This window comes from Blennius ocellaris, assembly GCF_963422515.1.
Source record: "Blennius ocellaris genome assembly, chromosome: 21".
Lineage (NCBI taxonomy): Eukaryota > Metazoa > Chordata > Actinopteri > Blenniiformes > Blenniidae > Blennius > Blennius ocellaris.
Window position 1 is genome coordinate 17,825,520 of NC_137670.1, and position 24,238 is coordinate 17,849,757.

At 44.0% G+C, this 24,238-nt stretch overlaps 2 protein-coding genes across 2 annotated transcripts in view; both read right to left on the minus strand.

The window, feature by feature from the left end:
- Positions 1-245: 245 nt before the first annotated feature.
- adrb1 (adrenoceptor beta 1) lies at positions 246-1,442 on the minus strand (the record flags this gene model as incomplete). The annotated part of the gene is made up of 1 exon (XM_080516890.1): positions 246-1,442. The coding sequence occupies one exon, from the start codon at positions 1,440-1,442 to the stop codon at positions 246-248; it is 1,197 nt and encodes a 398-aa protein (XP_080373016.1).
- A 5,234-nt stretch (positions 1,443-6,676) lies between these two features.
- nhlrc2 (NHL repeat containing 2) overlaps positions 6,677-24,238 on the minus strand; it is a gene marked incomplete at its 5' end in the record, with an annotated part of 29,156 nt that continues 11,594 nt past the window's right edge. Inside the window, 11 exon segments of the mRNA XM_080516615.1 lie at positions 6,677-8,535; position 11,749; positions 11,751-11,855; positions 11,857-11,961; positions 12,043-12,252; positions 12,404-12,526; positions 14,998-15,229; positions 15,567-15,660; positions 21,490-21,619; positions 21,706-21,827; positions 23,634-24,048. Coding sequence (XP_080372741.1) covers positions 8,255-8,535; position 11,749; positions 11,751-11,855; positions 11,857-11,961; positions 12,043-12,252; positions 12,404-12,526; positions 14,998-15,229; positions 15,567-15,660; positions 21,490-21,619; positions 21,706-21,827; positions 23,634-24,048 — 1,818 coding nt within the window. The 3' untranslated portion in view covers positions 6,677-8,254.

The following is a 24,238-nucleotide window of genomic DNA, read 5'->3' on the forward strand; positions in this document are numbered from 1 at the left end:
GGGAAAACTGGTTCATCTCTTTAAATAAGAAGCCATCCCAGAGAGATATCATAGATCTTGAATATTTTCACCTGCTGTTTGAGTGAGGTTTTTTTATTTTTCATTTTAAAGACACACTTTGGGTATAAAAAGTACATGGCTCTTGCGCGCTTTTCCGACCCAAAACGGGAGCGCGCTCAAGAGCTCAGCAGATTTGATCAGTGTGTTTTTGCTTCCAGAAAAAAAAAGCGACAAAATGTGAACCATTACAGCTGAGATTCCGAGTGGGACAGCTTGGCCGTCCCCGCCAGGCTGCTGTCGCTGTTGTCCAAGCCCGCGCAGTCGGTCCACATGCCCAGCGTCCCGGGCTCCAGCGCGGACACGAAGCCTCCGGAGCAGCGCGTCAGGTCGCAGGAGCTGATGTGCAGCCGCCGGTCGGCCTGCCTCGGGCAGCACAGCAGCCGCTTGAAAGCCTTCCTGAAATCCGGGCTCCGGCAGTAGATGATGGGGTTGAAGGCGGAGTTGACGTAGCCCAGCCAGTTGAGGAAGACGAACAGGTCCTTGTCCACCACCTTCCCGCTGAACACGCGCACCACGTTGACGATGAAGAAGGGCAGCCAGCACAGGGTGAAGGTCCCCATGATGATGCCCAGGGTCTTCAGCGCCTTCTGCTCCCTGAGCGCCAGGATCTTGGATGGCCTCTTCTTGCACTTGGAGGTCAGTCCAGTCAGGGTGTTGTGGAAACGGCCCTCGCACTGGTCGATCTTCCTCACCTGCTTCTTCGCCTCCCTGTAGACGCGCGCGTAAACAAATATCATGACCAGCAGGGGAAGGTAAAACGAAATGACGGATGAGGAGATGGCGTATGCCCTGTTCGTGACAAAGTCGCAGCACTCCGGGTCTTCGTAGCAGGCAGTGTCCACACTGTCCCGGGACCAGTGCATGAGGATGGGGAGGAAGGAGACCAGCGCGGAGATGGCCCACACGACGCACACCACCGCCTTGGCCCGGGCTTTAGTCAACAAGCTCTGGTAGCGGAACGGCGAGGTGATGGCCACGTACCTGTCTATGGCGATTACGCACAGGGTCTCGATGCTGGCGGTGACGCACAGGACGTCCACCGAGATCCAGAACTCGCAGAAAAAGGATCCGTAGAGCCAGGAGCCGCGCACCTCCAGCGCAGCGCCGAACGGGACCACCAGCAGCCCCATGATCAGGTCCGCGCTCGCCAGAGACACGATGAACACGTTGGTGAGCGTCTGCAGCCGCTGCGTCTTGGCGATGGCCACGATCACCAGGATATTCCCGAACACGATGAACAGGACGATCAAGCCCATGAGCAGGCTCATCCCGGCCATCCAGTGGTCGGACGCCGCCGCGGCCGAGCCCGGCGCGTCCGCCGCCGCGTCGCTCCCGGTGCCATTCTGGAAGTTCAGCAGCGGAGACGCGCCGCCGTCCCCCATGACGGGCTGCTGCTGCTGCGCTGTGTGCCGGACCAGGTCCGGGTCATCCAGGCAGTGCCGAGCAGCCTGTCCGGGTGAGGAGCTGCAGCTCTGCTCCGGTCGCTCTCCGGGTCCATCTGGAGCTCCGTGCGGCCGCTCAGCGCGCTCTGGCTGCCGCACCGACCGGGATGCGGAGCCGGTGGTGACATCACTGTTCCTCAGCACCAATCACACAGCTCGAAGGACCACCGCTCCCCACGGAGCCCAGCAGAAAAAAAGAAAAGAAAGAAAAGAAACAGTCAAAACATCAGGCTTTACGCTCCATTCAGCTCTGGTTCGGTAACGAATGAATGGACCAGAGAGAAGGAGGCGTTTGGTTCATAATCAAGCTCAGGAGTCACAGAAATCTCGAGTCAGACAGAGATAAAGAGGAATGATTCGACTTTGTTCCCTTATTTATTCATCTTTTATTGACCAAGTTAATTATTTCTCATTGTAAAGAGTGAGCAAACTCACCCTGTTTTTCACACACTCATTGATCCACGTCACAATAAGGCTTTTTTTTTTCATTGCAACTTTGTTCATATTTACTATTTTGTAGAAATATTGAAATTCCCAAACCTGCACTTTAACACAGTCATGGTTTTGCTATATTATTTCTGTTAGTGGATATAAGAAAGGAGAGAAGTTTTCACTCAAATCTGAAAGAAATGTAGAAAAAAATGGTTTTTGAAGTTGAATATACTTTCTGTGTGTTGAGCCTGAATTAATGCCATGAATATCCACACATAAACATCCATTACAAGCATCAGTCTAAAGCGGGAAAAAAATGTGATTAATCGAAATTAATTACAGAAAATTGTAAGATTAATTAGCTAAAAAACTCAAACATCTACTGTGCAACATCTATTACCATGTTACATCATTTTCATTTGTCACATTTTGTTAATTTGCACTGTGAGACGGGCAGCTCTCCAATGTCGACTGTAAATTGATAACAAAGGCTGTTTCATGTTGTCTACATGACTTCTAAATGTTTACATCAATAAGGCTTCACGGTCCATGTTCTCCCTTTTCATCCGGTTTCTTCCCTCATTCCAAAAACATGGACCTAAAATTCCCCATTTCTCTGTGATAAACGAGTCACATTTCCAGGCTTTTTTTTTTACTTTGTTCATTGTTGACTGGAATGAGAAGATGGATGGCTGTGACTTCGGACCGAAGACGATCAGATGACAGGAGATGTCGAAGGTTTGATTTCTATCAGTCGGAAAATGTTCCACTATTTGGGACCTTTATAGCCCAAATATGGAAGTCCAGCTTCCACACAGAACATTGAAGCTATAGGGATTTCACTGTTTTCATCACTTGCCATCACAAACAAGATTAGTTTTTTTGTTTTTTTTTCACTCGTCTGTTTTATATTTTCGTCTCTGTAAATACATTCCACCGACCCAAGCCAAAGATTTTCTCTTTGCTTAAGAGCAGCTGCGTAACGAGAAACAGTGGAAGACGCGGAATAAGGCGGGGTTTGACTCTGGGTCCTGACGCTGCAGAGGCAAAGATTCCCCCGGTCAGTCACCGTTCATCAGAACACCTAAAACATCACACAGTCCAGATGTGAGTAGATCAAAGCAGCCAGCGACGCACATCAGGTGTAAACTGGCTGGCGAACAGGACCGGCGGCCCGCAGCGCCGGTGGTTCAAACTAAAACAAAGCGTCACCGGGGAGGCGGGCTGCGGTACGAAGAAACACGACGGGAGGGAGGAAGTGCTGTTTACACCGAAGCACTGCAAATATCACTGGACGACATCATTTCGATCAAAGCGTCTTTGCTCATTAGTGAGGACACGACGATGGGCTGAGGTGTGGTTCAGCACTGAACGCTCCACTTGAGCACAATGAACACGAGGGCAGATCGTATCTCCTTCATCACGAACCAAAGTCCTCGTGACACAGAAACTGCCTTCCACTGCTTTGCTCTTCTTTTTCATGGACATGGACTCTAACCCTTTCAGGAGGCTCTAACCCCCCCCCCCCCCCCCCCATATCTGAGGCGAGCAGTGACTTTCCTCCTCATCTGATGTGCTCGGCGGGAGCCGGAATAAAATCCTTCGCATCGAAGGACGTCAACAAATAATCAAAAATTAGGAGCTGTGGGTCAAAGGTCATGCTCTTTTTTCTTTTTTTTTTCCTGGAGTATTTTTTTCCAAATGGAAAGAAAAAACATTTTGATCAACACATTTAACTTTAATGTTTCACTTATACGTTTGCTCAGATCTCCTGCAGAAAGGTCCATTCACCTGGAGGAATGATGACGGCTCCACTGCCAGAGGGATTAATGCCAACTTTTCATGATCCCGGGTTTATTTGCTCGTTTTTTGCGAGATCTTAAAGCGAGGATGTCTGCGATCTCAGACTGAGTTCCACGGCAGCTTCCTCTGAAAGTATTCAGATCAAACCAAACATATCTGCAGTAACAGGAAATGAATACCCCCCCCCCCCCCCCCCCCCCCCCACACACACACACACACACACACACTTGTGGAATTCTGATGCACCAATAACAAAACGGGATGATGCAAGATTGATAACAAAATCTCTCAATCTATAATGGTTTTATTGGAGTTTAGCGATGTGGAGCTGTTCTAATCCTGGGAGGAGGTGTGAGGGTGATCTGACAAGTTGTGGTATAAAATATCCAGAGACAAAACGAAAACCATGCATCCTCTCAGGAAGGACTTGAACCGGGAGTTTTCTGACGGTGAGGCGAGAGAGCGTACCACTACATCACTACGTAACCCTCCATCCTTTTCTTTATCTACTTTACTTAAATATGTGAATTTTCTCGCTGTAAAATAAAGTCTAAAACCTAATAACACCTCATACATTAATGTATTTTCCTTCACTGTCACAGGATCCCTTAAGACCCTCTGTGGTAAGTTGGATTATTTAATGCTATTAATTCAAAAATGCTCCAATTATTTGTTTCAGTTGGAGTATAATAAAATACATTGACTGTTTATTTTTTTTAAATACACCAACGAGAGTTTGAAATGCTTAAAACGTCTCAATATACTAGCAGGTTGATTCATATTAATCTCTGATGTCCAACATAAACAACATATACATTTCTATACAGTCTATTTCTCCCAAAAAAAGGGTGACTGAGAGAAAATGTTTCATATTTTTTGATTTTTCGTACTAATTCTTTTCAGAAGCTGATAACTCAGGGAGCTGCCCTGCAGCTACTAAAGACCTTCTCATCGTGGAGGTAGAAGCTGGACGTGCCTGCTTCAATATTTTTTGCGGAGTCAAAAGGTCAAAGTGTGACGATTTGAAGTGCGGCTCAGATAAATCCAGTGTCCGAGGCCTTCGTTGTGTCCTCATGTTTGTTTTCAGACAGCTTGGTATCCGGATAACGCTTTATGTCTCGCATCGGTAGAGTCTCAGAACTGAAGGCAGGATAAAAGTACAAGAAATGAACGTCTCAGCGAATGAAAAGTGTTGATTTTCTCCTTCACGTCCTCCATTTGGCTTCAGCTTTCATCTAATATCATCTCATAATAAGCCAGTCACTCGGTTAGGATTAACCCAACGTCACACGAGCGTCATGAGAGACACGGATCTTATGCGAAGCCTTGAGAGAACAGCTTTTACAGGTTTTTTTTCTTCTTATTTTCATTTTCGCGTGCTGGTGGGAGTTCGGTATCTGATCGTTCACGTAAAAAGAAAATCCTCGCGGTCCTACTTGAGGGATTGGCTGACTTTGACATAAATATTCATTGTGATCCGTTACATCACCCAACAAGCTGCCTGTAAGCCTGTCATTAAGAAAAGCTTTTAGTATTTTAGGTGTGCTGTGGCACATTGGAATTGGAAACAAAGGCGACATTAAGATGCACACGGGGTTAATGGCGCCGAGTGGGAGGCTGAATGAAGCCATGCGACGTCGAGCGACCACACTCAAGCAAGGTGACGGGAGTCTCACCATAGGTCCCCACTCATCTTTATTTATCTATTTCATTTTAAACCCTTTGTCCAACCATGAGTGGTTTTGCAAGAATTTCACGTATTTAAAACAGTGATAAAAATGAGCAGTTAACCTTGCGGCTCAACTCTGGCTGGAGGTTATCAGTCTGACCTCGGTGGTCGAGCACCGCCGCACGGCAGCAGTCAACATTAATAATGAGCACGAATTAGACTCAGACTGTCAATGTTGAAATAGGGAAAGTCACTTTGATCTCCTCGTTTATAAAGCTCTCTCCCCAACGCAACCCTTCATCCAGACTGCTTACACCTCAAGTGTCTGGACTGTGTGTTTACATTGCATATAATATTATTACATAGAGCATTAATACATATGGTTTTGTCACATCTGTAATCATCAGTATGTATTATGTACAGAACTGTAGATGAATTTTGTGTTTCTCTATTACCCAGATTACATCTGATCCGACTGCAGTGCAATCATTTCCCCATTATAAGACAGATCAAGTTTTTCTTCATGGATTAAACACATGATCTCGGCATGAGATTGACATTTTGTTCGAATGCTGATAAAATACATTATAAAAGACATTTCCTACATTTAAAAAAAATGGAAAAATAAAAACTAGAATTGTGGCTTCAGATTGGATTTTGCTGTTTTTGTTTTTTTTTATAAATGTTCTCGTTTTTTTCATCAACTGATTTAAAACTCGTCTCATCTCAGTACATTTTTCTTTTCTTTTTTAACAATTTGATTTTCCCAGTCGCCTCAATGCTTTATCACAGCAGGAAAGGTCAGGGGGACGCGTTTCTCCCAGCATGAATTTTGAAATTTGGAGAATCAATCAGGCTCAAACTCTGACAAGAGACTCCAGCCACTTCATGTAGCAGCCGAATGTGTGAATTTGTATAAAAGCTTATTTTATCTGGTTTCGTGCACAATACTGAGACTTTCCCATCAGAAGACTGAGAAAAAAAAGGAGGAGAGCTTGTCGCAAAGAGGACATCCGGGGGTCAACCCACATGTAACCTGGCAACCTGAAGAAAGCTCATCAGTGCAGCTTCTGACAACGTCTGTGGTTTCAGCTTCACCTACTGAAACTGCGGCGGGAAATACAGTAAGTAAATAAAGAACTGGGACGTCTGAGGGCCGACCTTTCGCTTAGTTCACATGCAAACCAGAGGAGATTTAAAATTTTCAAATAAAGACAGGTTTCACGAGCTTTTCTCTCAAACTGCTAGATTTTATTGCTGCATGCCCACCTGCTCAAGATGATTTAAACAAAAAAAAAAGAAAGTACAGACAAGATCTTTGCAGTTTATTCAGATAATAACTGGTGGGAGTAAAACGCTCCTCCCATTACAGAAGCAGACTCGTCACTATTGTTATTGCTTCTCATACCGTTTAAAGTGTCATCGATTTGCAGCGACGCCTCGAACCAAAGGCACTTGGGCCAAATAAAGAAACAATCAACGTTATGAGACTTCACGAAAAACCAATAACGAGAAAACGACAATAACAACTTGCACATTCATCACATTACGCGACGGATGGAGATTATTCCATCGCGGCTTTCCTATTATGTTCCCTTTCTTGAAGTGCACAAGTGGATGTTTTAATGAGACGTGCTGGTGTCTTTAACGCGACGCCCCGCGGCGCGCCGGGCGAGCGGCAGCCGGTCGGGGTCACGAGTTCAGAGGAGGCTGCTTTGCTTCTGAACAGGCACTTTAGTCATTCCTCAGATAAGAGCGATACTTTATGGTCTGACTGGAGAGGGGGGGGGGGGGGGGGGGGGGGGGGATAAAAAATGCTACTTGTTCCACGAATAATCAGAACGGAAAAGCATAATCAGTGGCAGAATAAGACTTTGGGGCTGTGAGTTTAACCTTTTAAAGGGTGAAACTCTGTAAACACACATTTATGGGAACTTGATTATACTCTGCCGGGAGGCAGTGACCACAGATGGTATAAAAAAAAAAAAATATATATATATATATATATATTACTGAGAAAAAAAAGACAGGGTTAACATAATAATCACGCTGGTCTCTCTGCATAGATAACCTCTTGTAAACCAATTACAGCTTTTTACTTTTCTGTCCTTATAATCCCTCCTGCGAAACCATATGTATTGGAAAAAAAAACTCTCCAAAAACTTTTCTCTTTTCTTTAAGGACCAAAGGCAAAAAAATAAAATAAAACTGAATTCTAAATCAGCTCAATTAAATATCCTCCCTCATTGATTTCTGCTGCGTAATCACCCGCGGGACTAAAAGAAGACCTTTTAATGATTACACGCCTTTCAGAAGCACAAACAGTTCAATAACCACTTGAACACAATATTTGAATATGATTCTGGAATCCTTGAGATGGAAGCATAAAAGCCGATCAAAGGTTTCGGTATTTCAAGTCACTCGTTAATACTTAAATAACAAAACCGGTTCATCTGTCCGTCAACAACCAGCAGATCAGCTCAAGTTTCCTCATTAAAGCCACGGAACATATTTAGTTTTTCTTATTCTTGTGAGTACATTTCATTTGAAGAGGGGAACTTGGGAGTGTAGCGTCATCTAGAAAACTCTCTTTTTAATTCTTATTAATAACGCTTGAATGCAAAAAAAAAAGAAAGACATAAATACAAAAACACATGAGCCACGATTGTGAAGCTGCTCCGTTTGGACGTTTTGGAAATGAAACCACGAGTATTGCTTTGTGGACTTTAAAGTAGAACATCTGAAACTGTCATTCACTTGTAACGTATTTCAGTTTCTGACCGAAACGACGCAGGAAGAGTTCAACCAGGAGTGCGAGGTTGTTTTAGGTGAGGCGTCCCGGCGGGCGTCAGAAGGCGTGAGCCAGCTCCACCTCCACCTCCCCCTCCCCCTCGCCGCGACTCGCGCTCACTCGCAGCGGCAGCGAGAACGAGGCGGCTCTCATGGTACAGGCGTGACCCGCCTCCAGACAGAAGTACAACCACACGCTCAGGGTGAAGCGCGGGCCGCCGCCGCCGCCGCCGCCCGACTCCTCCACCACGGCCGGGATTTTGGCCGCCACGCGGACGGGCTGCGACACGTCGACGATGTCGCCGGCGAGCACCTGACCGCCGAGGAGCCACTCGCCACCTGAGGGAACAGGAAACGCCGTGAGGGAAGGGACGTTTGGACGGGATGACCGGAGCGCCGCATTATGTAACGATGTCAGAAATGTTCAACTCATTATGCAGCGGCGCCACATTCGCTAACAAACTTTCACAACATTTTGTAATAACTTGTTGCCAGTTGCAGCAAGTTAATGCAAAATGTGGGGGTTCCATGTTTACGCAGCTCTGAATCACGTTGAACTTTTTCCATCTCCCGCCACAAACCAATCAGCATTTCCACCAGCCCTTTCTTTTATTGCTTTAAGAAATGAAACCAGACTGTAAATGCATTTAACCATTTAACCTGCATTTTGTAAGAACTGTTTTTAATGTGTGACAAGTTATTACACAATGTGGCATTATTACATAATTATAACGTATTAAATTACTCCATATTGCGCTTATTTAACTAATTTAACGTCTGAGCCAAACGACGTGAAGATATTTAGTGGAAAACTACATTTCAAGCCGCCTGATGCACCGGGTGAAAAGGTCAAGTGCATCAAAGTGGCCGGGACGCAACACTGTAGACCAAACATTTCTCTCTCGGTAATCTCATGTTAACTGCACGCATGGCCGCTGACAGGGAAGTTCATATATATATATATATATGGCAATCTTGCATTTTCCGATTTGGCGATAATGCATGGCGATGTGGCGGAGAGACCATAACTCTGCTTTATGTCCCGGCTTCACGCCGTCTCTGTGCAAAGTTTGTAAGTTCTCACGATAATAACGTTCACATTTTACATAAGAGTTATTACCAAACAACAGCAACAAAACAAACAACGTCCGATGCAACACGATTTCCTTATTCACAAACTGCTTTGTTCAATTGTCTTTTGAGAACGGCTCACCTCCGTGGGAGGAGACACTTTATGCAATTTTAAAAACGTTTTTTCACATTATAAGACATTACTGTTGGGAGTTGTTGGGCTCCAGAGGCGACAAAATGTATTACCCCTCTCTTCCTATTTTATATACCTCAATAATGGTCATAAATAATATACAAAGTTAGAAAACTGCTTGTTAACAGTTCATGAAGAAGTGAATGACGACGGGTTAGAACACAAACGTCTCTTGGTTGATGAGCGGAAGCAAAGTTTCTCGGATTAAAAAAACTTTCCTTGACAGATTTTTTTTTGGGGGAAAAGGCCTTTTTGTCTTGTTTTGCTTCCTTGAACACTCTGCCCCCCCCCCCCCCCCCCCCCCCGACTATCACCCCCTCCTATCGAGTCATTCATTTCTATTATATTTATCATACTTTTATTCTTCTTCTACTATTTAAATATTTATTCATTTTTCTATTCTATTATAATTATTCTATTTTTATTATTATTATCATCATTATTATTTTGTTATTTTATTTATTTGTGAGTTTTTACAGAAGACTATGACCATCTTCTCCAGTGTTATTATTCTGCTCTCCTTGGAAGTAAAAAAAAAAAGAAAAAAGGAAAAGCTCCAAAATACACACATTTATATTCGTAACCATATCAGTCCTGCAGGGGAGCGTCTATCTGGGACTGAGATTTATTGTGACACGGAGCAGCCGGCGGGCTCCAGTTTGTGCACTGCTAAAATTCAGTCCTTTGAAATATTAGCCCAAACCCACACAACCTCACTGAATTAGATTGAAATGAGAGTGAGGACATCCGTTTCATGAAACCCGGGACGTCTATTTTTAGAAGCAAATACACTTCAGAAGAGAACGAGAGAGACGCTGGGACTGAAAGATAAGTGAAAGTCAAAAAGTTAAATAAATAAATAAATAAATGAATAAAAAAGGCCTGATTTTTCCGACTGTGAGAAAATATTACACGGTGATTAATGAAGCCGATGTCTAACATGAGGTCCCATGGAAGCCGGCTCTGAAAAGCCAGTTAAAGAAAAAAAAAAAAAAACAATTTAGATCTGATGTGCTCTTCCAACGTGCTCCATTAAAATTCCTGCCTCCGCTCTGATCTGATCAGCACGAGTCTAGACTGGATATAATGGAGGAGCGGAGGATCACGTAACATAGCAGGGTGGCTAATTATGTGAACCAAGGCATGTCGTCTTATCAGAACGCGCTAAAAATAGCCCGCTGATAGCGCTGGCTGCGCGCCGCGTCGCTCCCAATGATGGAAACACTTTAGTTCCAAACCTAATGAAGGGGCCGTCGACTGACGCGACACGTGGAGTCGCTTCTCCGTCGGTGTCGGGGAAACAAAGGAGGGACGGTTGAGTGACAGCGAACTATGAAAACGATCAAGGCCGCGGAAAACCTCCCAGGTGCTTTAATGGAGACGCCGGGCGCTTCGCCTGTGAACTATTAATCTTTACCGTGGGCTGCCGGGACGAGACAGAGGTTTACCGTGCTTCGCCAGCCACACCGTGACAGACGCGGGGATGAAAACGATCAAAGCCTCGTTTTCCAGTGTGGAATAAACCAATAGTAGGAGGTGCTTTTCAACACCGGAACACACTCTTGCTTTTCACAGTTTCCGTGCATTTTGATGTGCTTTTAATCCCGCGTGCTTTCTGTGTGCGTGCTCTCGTCTTCACCAAACTCCCCACGGACTTCATCTTTTATTTTTTCAAATGAATTAATCCACTTGTGACACTAACACTGAGTAGTTTTGTGACCTAAGTGAAGTAAATGCATACCCGCCTGGCTTTAAAACATAGAACTGTTACAGCCCTTAAAAACAAGAGCGCTTCACGCCCCTCCAGGACTCCTCGGCGCCCCCTGGAGGGGTCAGAGTGCCCCGGTCTAGAATCACTGGTGTACTGGTTAGTACGAAGAAAACCCCTGGTTGGAATGTGTTGATGGATTGAAGAGACGGTGAGTGTGTGATCGTCCAGACTGGAAACCTTCTTGATTCATCGTCACCTGGAATCGGCTCGAGGTGGAAGACATGGATGGACGTTTCACTCAGCATCAGTTTGCGAGGCTGATTTGGTGGATTACTTCTCTGTTATAACAATGCTGGGGGGTTTTTTTGGGCGGGGGATTAACTGCTCATGCATTTGTGGGATGAACGACTGAGTCGCCATGTCAAATCAACGTGAACTCAAATGTTAAGTTGTGTTATCTGAATTCTGTTCTGTCGAAGCAGATTCACTTGCTGGTGAGACGAGATCTGAACCTTATGATAAAATTTTTTAAATTCTAATTCATGACTTTCCAACGAAACGGGAAGTTGAGCCTCACCCCTCGGCTGAAAGCACCCAGGAGCTGGGGGCCTCGTCGGTGAGTTTGGCCCCGTGGGGAAGCGACAGTGCGAGCGTCATGACGACCGTCTGACCGGCCGACACCGACCACCGCCGCCATTTCTTTCCTGGCAGCTGACTTGGGCAGTTTGGGCGCTTTGGTCGGCGGCGGCTTCGTGACGGCCGAGTCCGTGCACTCAGTGAAGATGTGGAACTGGACGGGGGACAGATTTCATCTTGGTGTTAAAGAGGAACAAGGACAAAAGGGGAGGGAGCCTCGAACGTCTCCTCTCACCAGTGAGACGGTCTTGGACACCAGGTCCAACACTTTGACCTGGTGGTTGTTGGTGTCGGCGACGTACAGCCGCTTCCCCCCGTCGGCCACGCAGATCCCTCCGGGCTCGTTGAAGCGGGCTCTGCTGAACTCGGGTCCCGGAGCGTCTCCGACGTCCCCCGTCCCCGCTAGCGTGCTGCACAGCTTCGTCTTTGGGTCCACCACCTTGATCTGAACTCCACCACAGAGACGAGGTCAAACCGGGGGAGGGTTAAAAAAAAAAGGAAAAAGGAAGGTAATTAAAAGAAGCCTTGTGTTGAGAAAGTTCCCTTGGGGTATTGAATCATGGCGGCGGCAGAGCAGAAGGGAGGCTTTGACTCACCTTGTGGTTGTAGGAGTCGGCCACGTACACAAGGCTTTGTTCAGGAGCCCAGGCGACGCCGAGGGGATGCTGCAGTTTGGCGTCCACGCCTTTCCCGTCCACGTCCCCGAAAGCGAAAAGGTTCTGGTCCAAAAAAAAAAAAAACATGACAAAGAGATCAAGGATTAGATCTGAACACCCAAACGGCTCAGAAAGGATCCCGGGTCAGAGGACAGAGGGTGAACCTGGGCTCTGCCTCCAACTGCATCCAACACATGATCCAGGAAGAAGGATTCATTATGGGAACAACACACACCGTAGCATCAATCAAACACTGGCTACAAGTCAAATATAAACTACTGTTACTCTTTTCCTCTTCTTACTTTGCTTTGTGGACCAGTTTCAGGTGAAGGCCATTCATTTGCCATTAAGGCAAATAAAAAAAACAAACAAAAAAAACTGCTCGTCCAGAATGAGGAAGAACTGAAGTGTTGCTTCTATTCACTCTGCTCAATGAACAAAAAAATCCTTGTCTTTTGGGAGAGAAAAGAAAAGAAAGAAACAGTCCCATGATCCTGTGTGGCTCACCGCCTCCCTGCAGCGACTCGCCCAAATAGCAGCTGTAACAGAAACGAAACCTTTGGGCACCAGATCAGATGTTCCAAGTGCAAAATGTTCCACCTTCACTGCGGCGGGTCGACCTGAAACATTTACGTGTTGATATGAAAAGTACGACCCCAGAGGCATCAACTCACACAGACCTACACGACAAAGCCCAATTTCACCTCGACTGGGCCGGAACAGTAAAATACAGCCATAATAACCTTTGTATTTAGACATTTCAAGTTCTCCTTCGTTGTTTAGAAGACTATGCATAATTAAAATATCTATATATTTTCACTTTTACGACAGAAAACGACAGAAATCTCAACACAAAGCCAATTTTTAATGAGAACCTTCTGGTGCAGAATATATTAAAATGTTAATTTATCTTAGCATCGCATTCAGACGACAGAGAGATGATTTTGTTTTTCTTGAAACAACAACCTGGGAGTATTCATATTCACAGCTGATTATGTAATAGCGCCCTTATTTTCCTGGTGAATAGAATTGATGAGAAAATCAATAACAAGTCGACTGCAGCTTCTACAACAGATCAGCAGGAACGACACGGACCTTATTTAAACTCTGTTTTACATGGAGGATTACAGAGACCTCACTGTCAATAAAAGCAAATAATTCCAGGTTTTTTGGTTGTTGTTTTTTTGAAGCAACAGCAAACAATCAAATTATCTCAGGAAGAAAAGTCGATGTGAGGAGGCTGGCTGACTTACAGCAACTGAAAAAGGCACAAAAATATTCAATTAGCTGAAGAGTGCTGATGAAAGAGGCTGGCTGACTTACAGCAACTGAAAAAGGCACAAAAATATTCAATTAGCTGAAGAGTGCTGATGAAAATAGACAAAAATATGAAGAAGAGAAAATAGACTAAGTTTTAAGAATAAATCAATGTGACAATAAAGAAAGGACGACAGTGGTTGAAAGCGGAAATTGTTCCTCAGGCTCGACAACAGACAAGGGATGCTGTGTGTGTATTTGTGGCCGATGTTAATCATTTGTTTTTCTTTTTTTTTTTCTATCGACACACGAATAGCCGTGAGCCCGGTGGCGACTGCCTGAGAGGGATTCAGCGTATTGTCAGTGAGAGTGCGTCACGAGGTTAATCGCTTCTCACTGTGGCCCAACAGGGTTTTTACTTTGGTCTGGTTTGTCGTGAAGCTGACTCAGCATTAACGTCACAAGTGTCATTGAAATGGTTGGAGTGGAGTTGGGGGGGGGGGGGGGGGGGGGGGCTTTGTGAGCGGTTCTGAAATAACATTTCAGGTGGACTGGTCACTCTCCAACCCAGGTTCTGCATGTTTTCCTATTGGCTCTTCTGATCGTATTAGAACCAGGAAACACAGACGGTCCTCCAGGACAACGCTGGAGAAATAAATCCCTCTCTCAAAAAGAAAAAAAACAACTTTTTTCATGGACCTTTTACCTGAAAATAATTGAAAAGATCTGCCAAAAGAACAAGTGAAAATTGTCTTCTAAGATTTCTTGAAACAAGACGTGATAGTTGGAATATGGAGATCCGTAAAATGAGCAGGGGAAACTCATTTCAAGCTAGAGTTTAGCAGTATTTTCAAGCGCAGTGTCTTTCAATAAGCCACAAATACTAAAATCAAGATGATCCATCTAATACGAATAACACCTCAGGATGAAAAATGTATGAAATGTAAAATAAACCTGGTTTCGTCTAAAAATCGACTCAAAAACAAGACGATTTCAAGACATTTAAGATGCAGTCTAAAAACAAGTCCCTCTATCTGGATGAAATATTAGTTGTAAGGTGGATGTACGTTAAATCAAGCGGGATGAAACATGTTGACTAACAGCAGGACCATTAAACTTGGTAACACTTTGGCTTTTTGCAGTGATCAGTTGTTGAACATGGCTTCAATTCTCATCGGTGTTTTTTTTTTTTTTTTTGGTCACAGCGTTTGATCACAAACAACACAGGCCCATCACAAGGCTGTTTGGAATCCCGCTCCGTCCTCACGTCGACCTACCAGCGGGTCCCTCTCTCCGCCCACCAGCAGCTTGACGGCGCCGTCCTTCAGCGCCAGCGTGCGGACGGAGCTGCTCTCGCTGTCGGCCACGTACAGGCAGCCCCACGGCTCCTCGGGGGCCGAGGCCAAACCCGAAGGCTGAGCGAAGCCCGCCTTGTGAGGGTAGGAGTTGTTTCTGTTCTCCTCGTTGCCGCTGCCGGCCCACCGCACACAGGTCCCGGCTTCAGAGTCGCTGTTTGAGCGTCGGAATAGAAGAAGATAAATGTGTTAATGTGGGATTTCAAGTGCAACGTTTCAATTTCATCTTTTATATGTGAAGAGGCGCCCTTAAATTTCATGACGCATGTCCCTGGGGCGAGGAAGGTTTATTCGTGTTAAATGGGAAGACATCATTACATAATTTCGTTCATTGATTTCCACTGATATTCCCAGCGATGCGGCTAAAAACAGATATGAGAAGGAGGTGCGCTGTTCTCTCGCGGCTTCAAAAAAAAAAAAGCAGCATCGCAATCACGCGCTCCTGTTGGCGGCTGCCAAGTGGTCATGGTGGCCATGCAGCAGTCTCTCACCTTCCTCTGGGCAGTTTTCCATCTGCCAGGAACAAAGCCCAGACCTGGTGGGTCCCTGCCATGGCGATCCACAGCACGTTGTCTTCCTCCCCGCCTGCAGAGACAAACCAAACACAAATGAGGACATTAAACCAATACAATCGAAGGAGACCTGTGATCAATATCTCTGAAACAGACACAAAATAAAAGAAGCGGTTTTTAACCAAGTTAAGGACTTCAAACAAGCTTTATTGGTCAAAACCTTAGTGAGTCAGAGTCTCACTAAGGCCATATGCCACCTTCAAACACACCCAGCTGAGATAATACCGTCCCGATGGAGCCACAACCCCGGACACAAAGCCACCAGCTGTATTTCTGAAAGAATTCAGTATTCCTCGATCACATCGGGTGGACTGCCAACAACGAACACACCTTACTCACGGCGTCGACGCTTTCTAGTTCAAAACATGCTGCCGGTGCAGGGTCCTGTGAATCATTTATTCATCTGCTTGGTGGAGACGTCATGTATAAGCAACGAGCGTTGGGATGTGCCGGAGAAAATCCCCGGAATCAAGTCCTGCTGGGGTTTTTTTAATTTCTATTAGGAGTCAGCATGTTCTCCCTGTGCATGTTTTTATTTTTCTGTGAGGACTTGTGTTTCTTCCCACAGTCCGAAAACATACAATTGGCCGCTATAAATAGAAGTGAGTGTGTGTGTGTGTGTGTATCGGCTCCCTGAATTGGATGAAGCCACACAGAAGGTGAACGATGGACCTCTGCGGTGTTAAATTACCTCCTCCAAGTGGAGCAGCTGCTAAATATGTAATAAACAACTCAATGGAGGAATGAACACAGTGTTTTGACTTTTTTTTCCTAATACACAGGTTATCCAGTATTTAAATTTCAATTACTCACAAAAGGAAACAAAACGGGGTCATGGGAATTTTTGTGTAAATAAAACGTCTCGTGTGTTTAGTGTTCAAGAAAATGGTTGTTTACTTCTAAACATACTTATGAGGTGCATTAGATTATGGCCTACAAATCAATAAGATGCTTTAATTAAACAGTATCCTGACATTAAACATTTAAAGAATTTCCCTCTGGGGTTAAAAAAGTGTTTTCTCTTCTAAAGCTGCACAATATACCACAAATTATTCATGAACGTGACTTCAACAGACACACTGGGAAATGCAGACTGAGCTGTGGTGAAGCTATGTTTACCTGAACTTTACGTCGAAGTGACAGGATTTCAAATGTGAATGAACAGACGCGTTTAATTGCAATTAACTCACAGAAACAGTGTGATTCATGTGTAAAATATACATCTTAATAGTCGACAGCCCGGATTAATTTATTCCTGGTGACCAGAGGGCAGAGCTCAGAAGCTATAAAAGAAAGAAAAAGAAGAACAAAACAACAAATTGTTTTGCTTGTGTTGGTTTCAGACCTTCGGGTCTGCTTGTATTTATGTAATTTCGTGCAACGAGACATTTTGCTCCTCGTCCAAGTGGCTTCATCAGTTCATCAGTTCATCAGTTCATTTCACCAGGCTGGCCAGTCACAGTGTTGTACGAAACATGAGCTTTGATTCTAGCGCACATGCTTTCAGGGTAAATACTTTACAAGATAAACAAGGGCAATTTATTCTTTGAGGAGTAAAAATAACAAACTACTTGGTACCTGGCAGGGACGAGCTCTCGCTCCACTGGTGTGTAGAACTCTGAACACTTCACATCTACACCCATTGTATCAAAAACTGCAAACAACTGGATTCATATTAAATAAAAAAAATTTAAATAATTAAAATTTAAATGACCACCTCCATGCAATAACCATTTATCCCCACCAGAATAAAACGGACAGACGTTTCGTCGTTCTGGGAAGTGATGGTCTGCAATCTCTTAAAGGTTTGTACATAAATAATCTATTTGCCAGCTTTAATCGATTAATAAACTTAATAAAATTCTGCTTGAATGCACTCACCCCGATTCCCTCAAATTGAAAACCAAGTGCTTGAGTCTGAAAATGCTGCATTTACACATAATTATAAGTTGTAATAACTTTATGTATGTAACACTTTGAAGAACAGTTGTTGCACAAAGAGTTTTACAGTAAAAACACACAAACAAACAGTCAGGCGAGACAGAGGAGACAAGCAATCATTAAACTGAAGGAAATAATTGGCGGAGGTCTGGGTGGCTAAAGAGAGAGAGCATTAAAAAAAAATAAACGGATCATGAATTTGAGCAAAAGAAATATTTTTTTCAAACTCTATCCAAACAGAAGCCATGTTTTGGTTGCATTTCAAGTTTGCCCATTGTTGTTCTTGTCCATCTGGTTCTGCACAGAGGAAGAAAAAAAAAAAGAAGCTCCTTCTATGGAAATGATTGAAACAGAACCTTTACAGTCTGGCTACAGGACATTTTGTGTCTGCTGAAGCTCCAGAAGACTAGGTCTGGTCTTTCGCGGCTGCTCCTGCAGATTCCAGTCTCATTGGAAGCAATTACTAAAATATTTCAATAACCTGCCCTCCAGTGAAGTGTCCTCTGCTCCCCGGATGAAACGTCCTCGTTCGGCAGCGTTTTCAACCAACTGGATCCAATTTGGATTCTTCCTTCTTACAACCAAGAGGTTTGATCAAACGACCTTTTCTTTTTTTTTTCCTTCCACTTTTCAAATTACTGTAAATGCCTTTGATTAGAAACATGAGCATTCATGTGTATGTTTTCATGTATTGTGCATGGAGAGGGGTTTTGGTTTTTATTCACGAGTTCCACAAACAGCATTTATGGTTTGACGGGAAACGAAAACAACACAACTTGGGGGGATTTCTCGCTGAAATAAAATGAACTAAACCTGCCAATAAACCAGACAGTTAAGCTAAGCACAGTTTTTACATGACTGTGTTTCTGGCCACTGGGACATCAACTTTGACATTTACATTTCTAAAACACTGAAGTTATTGGTGCTATATGAGCACTCGCGTAAGTATTTGGTGTTACTTGGTGTGTCATGAACTGTTGAAACACTGGCGATAAAGTTATACTGAATTGAAATGTTATGCTTATAGTATGTTCGTGAATGACTGGGAAGTGGGGGCAAAAAAAACTCACAAACTATCTGACAGCCGCGGGTATTTCCATACATCTGGAAGCCAAATCTATATAAAAGAAAAAAAAAACCCACTTCAACAGAATGCTTGGGATTACACTCCTAAAATGAGAACTATAAGGTGTTGAAGAGCCTACAATCGTTTACTCCTTATAGACCTTCTTATAGAATATCTCACGAGTTACAAATATTCTGTGGCACGAAGAGCAATTTTGAAAAAAAAAGAACACTGCTCAACATTTGCGGTTATCTGAAGGAATCAAATTCGTCGTCAAACTCGTGAAAGTTTTTAAAGAAATCAGTAAGAAGAGGAAGAGGAAGCATTGGGTTTTGGTGGCTTTGTTTTTCTTCTACAACACCTTCATCACCCAATTAGCACCAATGTTTTACATCATAAAATAGTGCAGTGCAGTTCCTTAAAGCTGAAAATACTGAAATAACAGAACAGCCGGCCGATCTGCTCCAGATAGAAAAACTAAACTGAAAGTCACCAAACCGGATTAAAACCACGTCAGAGAGAACAGTGACGAGCAGATGTGCTCCAGTCAGTCAAAGCAAAGAAGCCCGAAACACGAAATATGTCAAATATGATTCCACAAAATAAAGACGGGCTTTTAAGTGTCTATTTTTGCGTTTGTTTTTTGCAAAACATCAGATTTCGAGCAACCAATGATGCATTTTGTGAAAATTCCCATATTTTCATCACCAATGTAGTGAAAGTAACGGAATTTCCAAAATAAATCTCAACAATCAGCCCTATAGTCTACCGGTACATTTATAAAAGCTCCATCAATTGCAAAAGTCCTCCACACACGAATCTGATTTTTTTTTTTTAAACTCGTCTTAAAACACATTTTTATTCTTTGGCTTTTACCTCAGTGTGAGACTCTGGTCTGGTTTTAGTGCCTTCGTTTTTTGTTGTTGTTTTAACCTTTTATGTTTTGTTTATTGTTTTAACATCTTATTGTTTTTATGTTTTTATTTTGTGACTTATATTTTTATTTACAATGTACAGCACTTTGTTTCAGCTGCGGCTGCTTAAAAGCACTTTATAAATAAAGTTGATGATGATGATGATGATGATAAAAAAAAAACAAAAGCAAACAAGACAAGTTTGAAATCTCAAGATGTACTACGTATGAGAAGAGATGAAGCGATAAAAACAACCTGAATTCTCACGGCCAAACAATGAAAGTCAGGCCTTCAGAGGGACGGAGCTCAGAAGTAAAGTGGAGGTTTTATGAAAGACCTTGTCAGGTTGTTTACAGGAGCTTTTTTCATTTAAAAAAAAATTTCTGATCTAGTATGTGGGTGACTTAAATCCATTGTTTGCGTGTGTGCAGCCACATGACGGACGAAGCATTTGGCAAAGCGACTTGTGAAGAAATCCTGGATGAAAGGAATGACGTGGAAAAATATGTGCAGGGAAAACGGGGACATGAGATATTTTGCGACGGCGTTGACGTGTTCCGTTAGAACGAGACCCTCGTTTTGACAGATCGTGTGAAGTGCGACGGTGGAAGATAGCCCCTCCCTCCGGGACGCTCTGAGGAACTGCCGCGTTTGACGGAGAGTTTGTTTGGGTTTCAAAAATAACTCAAATTCCCAAGAAACAAGAGACGTTCTGGTGATTCTGGCGACGCACTTTAACCCATTGTTGTAACACATCATGTTTCGCCAGTCATTGGGAAAATACAGGAAGCCTGATCCTGTTCAGGGGAGAGCTCGCCTCAAACTGACCAAAAGGGAAGAGTCACGATTGCTTGAAAATAGGAATTATGGTGCACGTTTTGTAAACGCTCTCTCCATGGAAACGCTGCATAAGCACTTCACAAATACCGTGTTCCCCAAATGAGCGCCACACGGCTGGGGAACCTTCAGTTTCATGCACTTTCGCATGACAGGAAACAGATAAATCCTTTCCAAAGGTAAGAAGATGTAAAGCTAATGGTTTGTGGGTTTTTTGGTCTTTTTTTTCGAGGCAAAATCTGTCCATCAGTTCCCATGAATCCAGTCATGTCAAGCTGTGGACAGACAGCAGTGACCTGCCCACACTTACATCTGTCGAATGCAAATGACTCAACAGATCAGGCAACATTAACAAGCACCGAATAAAACGGTGCAGCAGAATAAAGAGAGAACGTAGAAGACACACAGAAGGGGTCTGTGCGTCATGGCGGACCAGTCTCTCAATAACAACAGAAACTTGAAACGTAGTTCGATTGAATCACAATTTATCAAATGGAACTTAAACTTCACCCGTGGTGGATTGTTTGTCTCTGTTTCACGGCAGTGGTCTTCGTCAATAAAAGTGTGAAAGACAAACCTGAGCGCGACTCCAGGAGGTTTTGTTTTCAGAAAACGTTTTCCAGATTTACTTTCACTCAACACACTGTTGTCCAACGCACCTCCACAGTCCAATCCACACAAAATGAAAATTACCTGCTGTGAGAAATTTGTCTTACGTGCAGAGTCAGTTCAGGTGATCAGGATTAATACGCAGATGGAGAAATGAGTGGAGGGACTATATTTTTGAGTTCCACCTCCATGTGGCCAAATGTCTTCTGCCTTTGAAGATGTAAATAGTGTAAGTGGATTAAATGTGACTTTCTTAATGATATATTAACATTTTATTGCACTAAAACAAAGACACAGTTGCAGGTCCGGCCCACCTGAGCCCAACTTGAGCTCTCCTCACTGGATCATTGACTTATTGACTATTGTTATTTTTAACACAACATTAAAAGCTGTTCTGTTTCTGTCAGTATTTTATCTCCGTCTTTAATCTGGATGGCAAAATACGAAGAGCGGAGACAATAAACAGCGGACTCACCCATAGTGCCGAGCGTCACGTCCCAAGGGGAGCTGATTGGCTGCAGAGGTCCCGGAGCCCCGCCCTCCCTGTCGGTGCCCTGAGCGCCCACTCCGGCCAGAGTGCTGACCTTCCCCAGCAGCAGGTCAATCTGAGGAGACCTCGGGCGCGTTAATCACGAAAAAGGCTTCCTTGGGCACAGGGGTGAATTTCGACAACGTTTATTTTCCGCTCTACCTTTCGAATCAGGTGGTTCTCGGTGTCGGCCACGAACACGCTGTGCCCCTTGATGGCGACGCCCTGAGGGCAGTTAAAGGACGCTTCGCTCAAGTCGCCATCTTGCCTGCCGCTTCCGGGCCCTGCGACAGAGGAGGTCACGTGACATCATGCCTTCTGGGTGCCGCTTCATCGCTCTGTACCTCATCATAAATATTCCAGACATATTTTAAATCAGGGGCGTCAAACATGTGGCCCGGGGGCCAGAAGCGGCCCGCCAGAGGATCTAATCCGGCCGCCATGGGATTTTTTTTTTTTAAGTATAAATATGAAAACTGACAGAGGCTGATCTAAAAACACTCGATTGACCAAAATGACATTCAAAACCTCCCTTGGTCAGAATTTGCCCCCCGACATTAATGCATCTGTGGAGGTCACATGACTCAAAGCCTTTCACAATAAAACAATGAGTCCAATTTATGTGAAGTGATACTTTAGACACGTAAACTCAAAACTATTTCCAGATGATGACAAATTGTTTTAATCCTAAATAAAAATATGATTTCCAGATACAGGTGACTGAGGGTTTTTATTTACAAATATAATAATATCTGATTTCCTTTAATATGTACATTTCAGAATAGACTGGCAAATTCTTGTAAAAGGATCAAAAGAAGGAAAGACTTTGCATTTGTCCATATCTACAGTTTAACATGTGATGTTTGACTTGTTGGGCCTCCAGAGGTCAGATCAGGTTGATGTGGCCTCAACTGAAATGAGTTTGACGCCCTTGTTTTAAATGTTTGCCTCCTCTGTTAAGACGAAAGGACAGATTCTCTCTGTCATCACGTCACATTACTTAAGCGAGGAGTTTTATTACACGTCCATGTATTCAACACTTGATTTATGTGTAGCTCAGAACTTGTAGGACTTCTCATGAGAACGACCCTTCGGCACTGAACGTAGCGTTTTTATTTCTTTAAGTGAGCAGTTAGTGATTCACCTTTCGGTCTCCTGAATGATGCTTATTTAATTTTTTTCGGAGTACACGGTGATGACGTGGGACACATCAAAATATAAACATTGGTTTTCCCTCATTCGTCCCCTGTGAGGTCGCTGCCAGTTCCCAGCATGCACTGCTCCGTGCGGCTGCCAACCTCCCCGCTGGGCGCCGGGCAGCGTGGACGACCCAGTGGGTTCCTCTGAGGGCCGCCGGCGTATGTGAGAGATCTCAAAATATCAGCCGTTTACTTCCTACCAAATACACTTTGTACCACTTAAGAGCAACTCTGCAGCTTACAACAATATTGTGAGTTTGTAAAAAACATGTATAAGGCAACAAGCAGCTAAAGGAGAACGTTTTTGGGGGACAAGTCACTGAATTTTACACCTGAAAGTTTCATTAAAATGAAACTAATTTTGACATTGTAGTCATTTTCTGTAGTAATATCTATACTTTTGCAGAATATAGACATTTTCATCACGTAAACTCTGCGCTACAACTTTAAACGCACTTTAAAATTTTAATTCATAGGTCATAATGGCACTATTCTACCGGTTCGGCCAATCAAGATGAAGATGAGCTGAACTAACGTGGTGGAATAAACAATCAATGTTATGTGTAAGAAATGCACAAAACAATTCTTCAGTTAGGAACTTGATGTTAGTAGGTAATATTAGAGGGAACCCAAAAAATAGCATTAAGACATATAGTATTATAATACAGTACTATTATTACAATGATGTTTTTTGATTTTTGCTTTCTTTCTTATTACCACACAATAGAAATGTTTTGTTAATACATAATTATTGTTGTAAAAAAGAAAAAAAAACACATTTCTGATCACTTAATTCTCCCACAAAACAATAGGTTACGACAATTATCAGACGATGAATACAGTTCCAGCTTCCAAATCGCAGTATTTTCTCTACTGTCTTCCATCTCTTACCTCCCACGACGTGCAGCAGGTGTCCGTCCGACGAGGCGATCAGCACTCTGTGATGCCCGCTGTCGGCGATGGCCAGCCTGCTGCCGTTCTCGTCGACGGCGACCTTCCCGGGGAAGGAAAGGACGCCGGGTGGCGGCGGCGGCGGCGAGTCTCTGTACGGCTTGATGCCGACGGCGTGGGGCTTCAGCAGGCCCCGCGCCGCGTAGTGCCGCAGGGCGCCGTCCGCAAACAGCGCCAGCCGGTCGGCGTGGCCCTCGCCCACCAGGGAGAAGAGCAGGTTGCCACGAGGCCCGAGCAGCACCAGGGTGGGCCAGCAGGACACCTCCAGCTCGTGCCACAGACTCGCCTCGCTGTCGTTCACCACCGGGTGACCGATGTCGTACCGCAGCACCGCGCTGCGGATGTTGTCCAGGACCTGCCAGAGTTTGCGGGACCAAAAAGTGGCGTAATTAGAACAAAGTCTGGTGATTAAGTAAAAAAAAAAATTTTTAAAGACATTTTAAAAGAAATTACTTTTGGGGGTTCCATGATGTAAACTCTTCACTGTCATTCCTCTCATTAGAATTAATGCTTTATTACAATTTGTTTAACCCAAAAAACCTGAT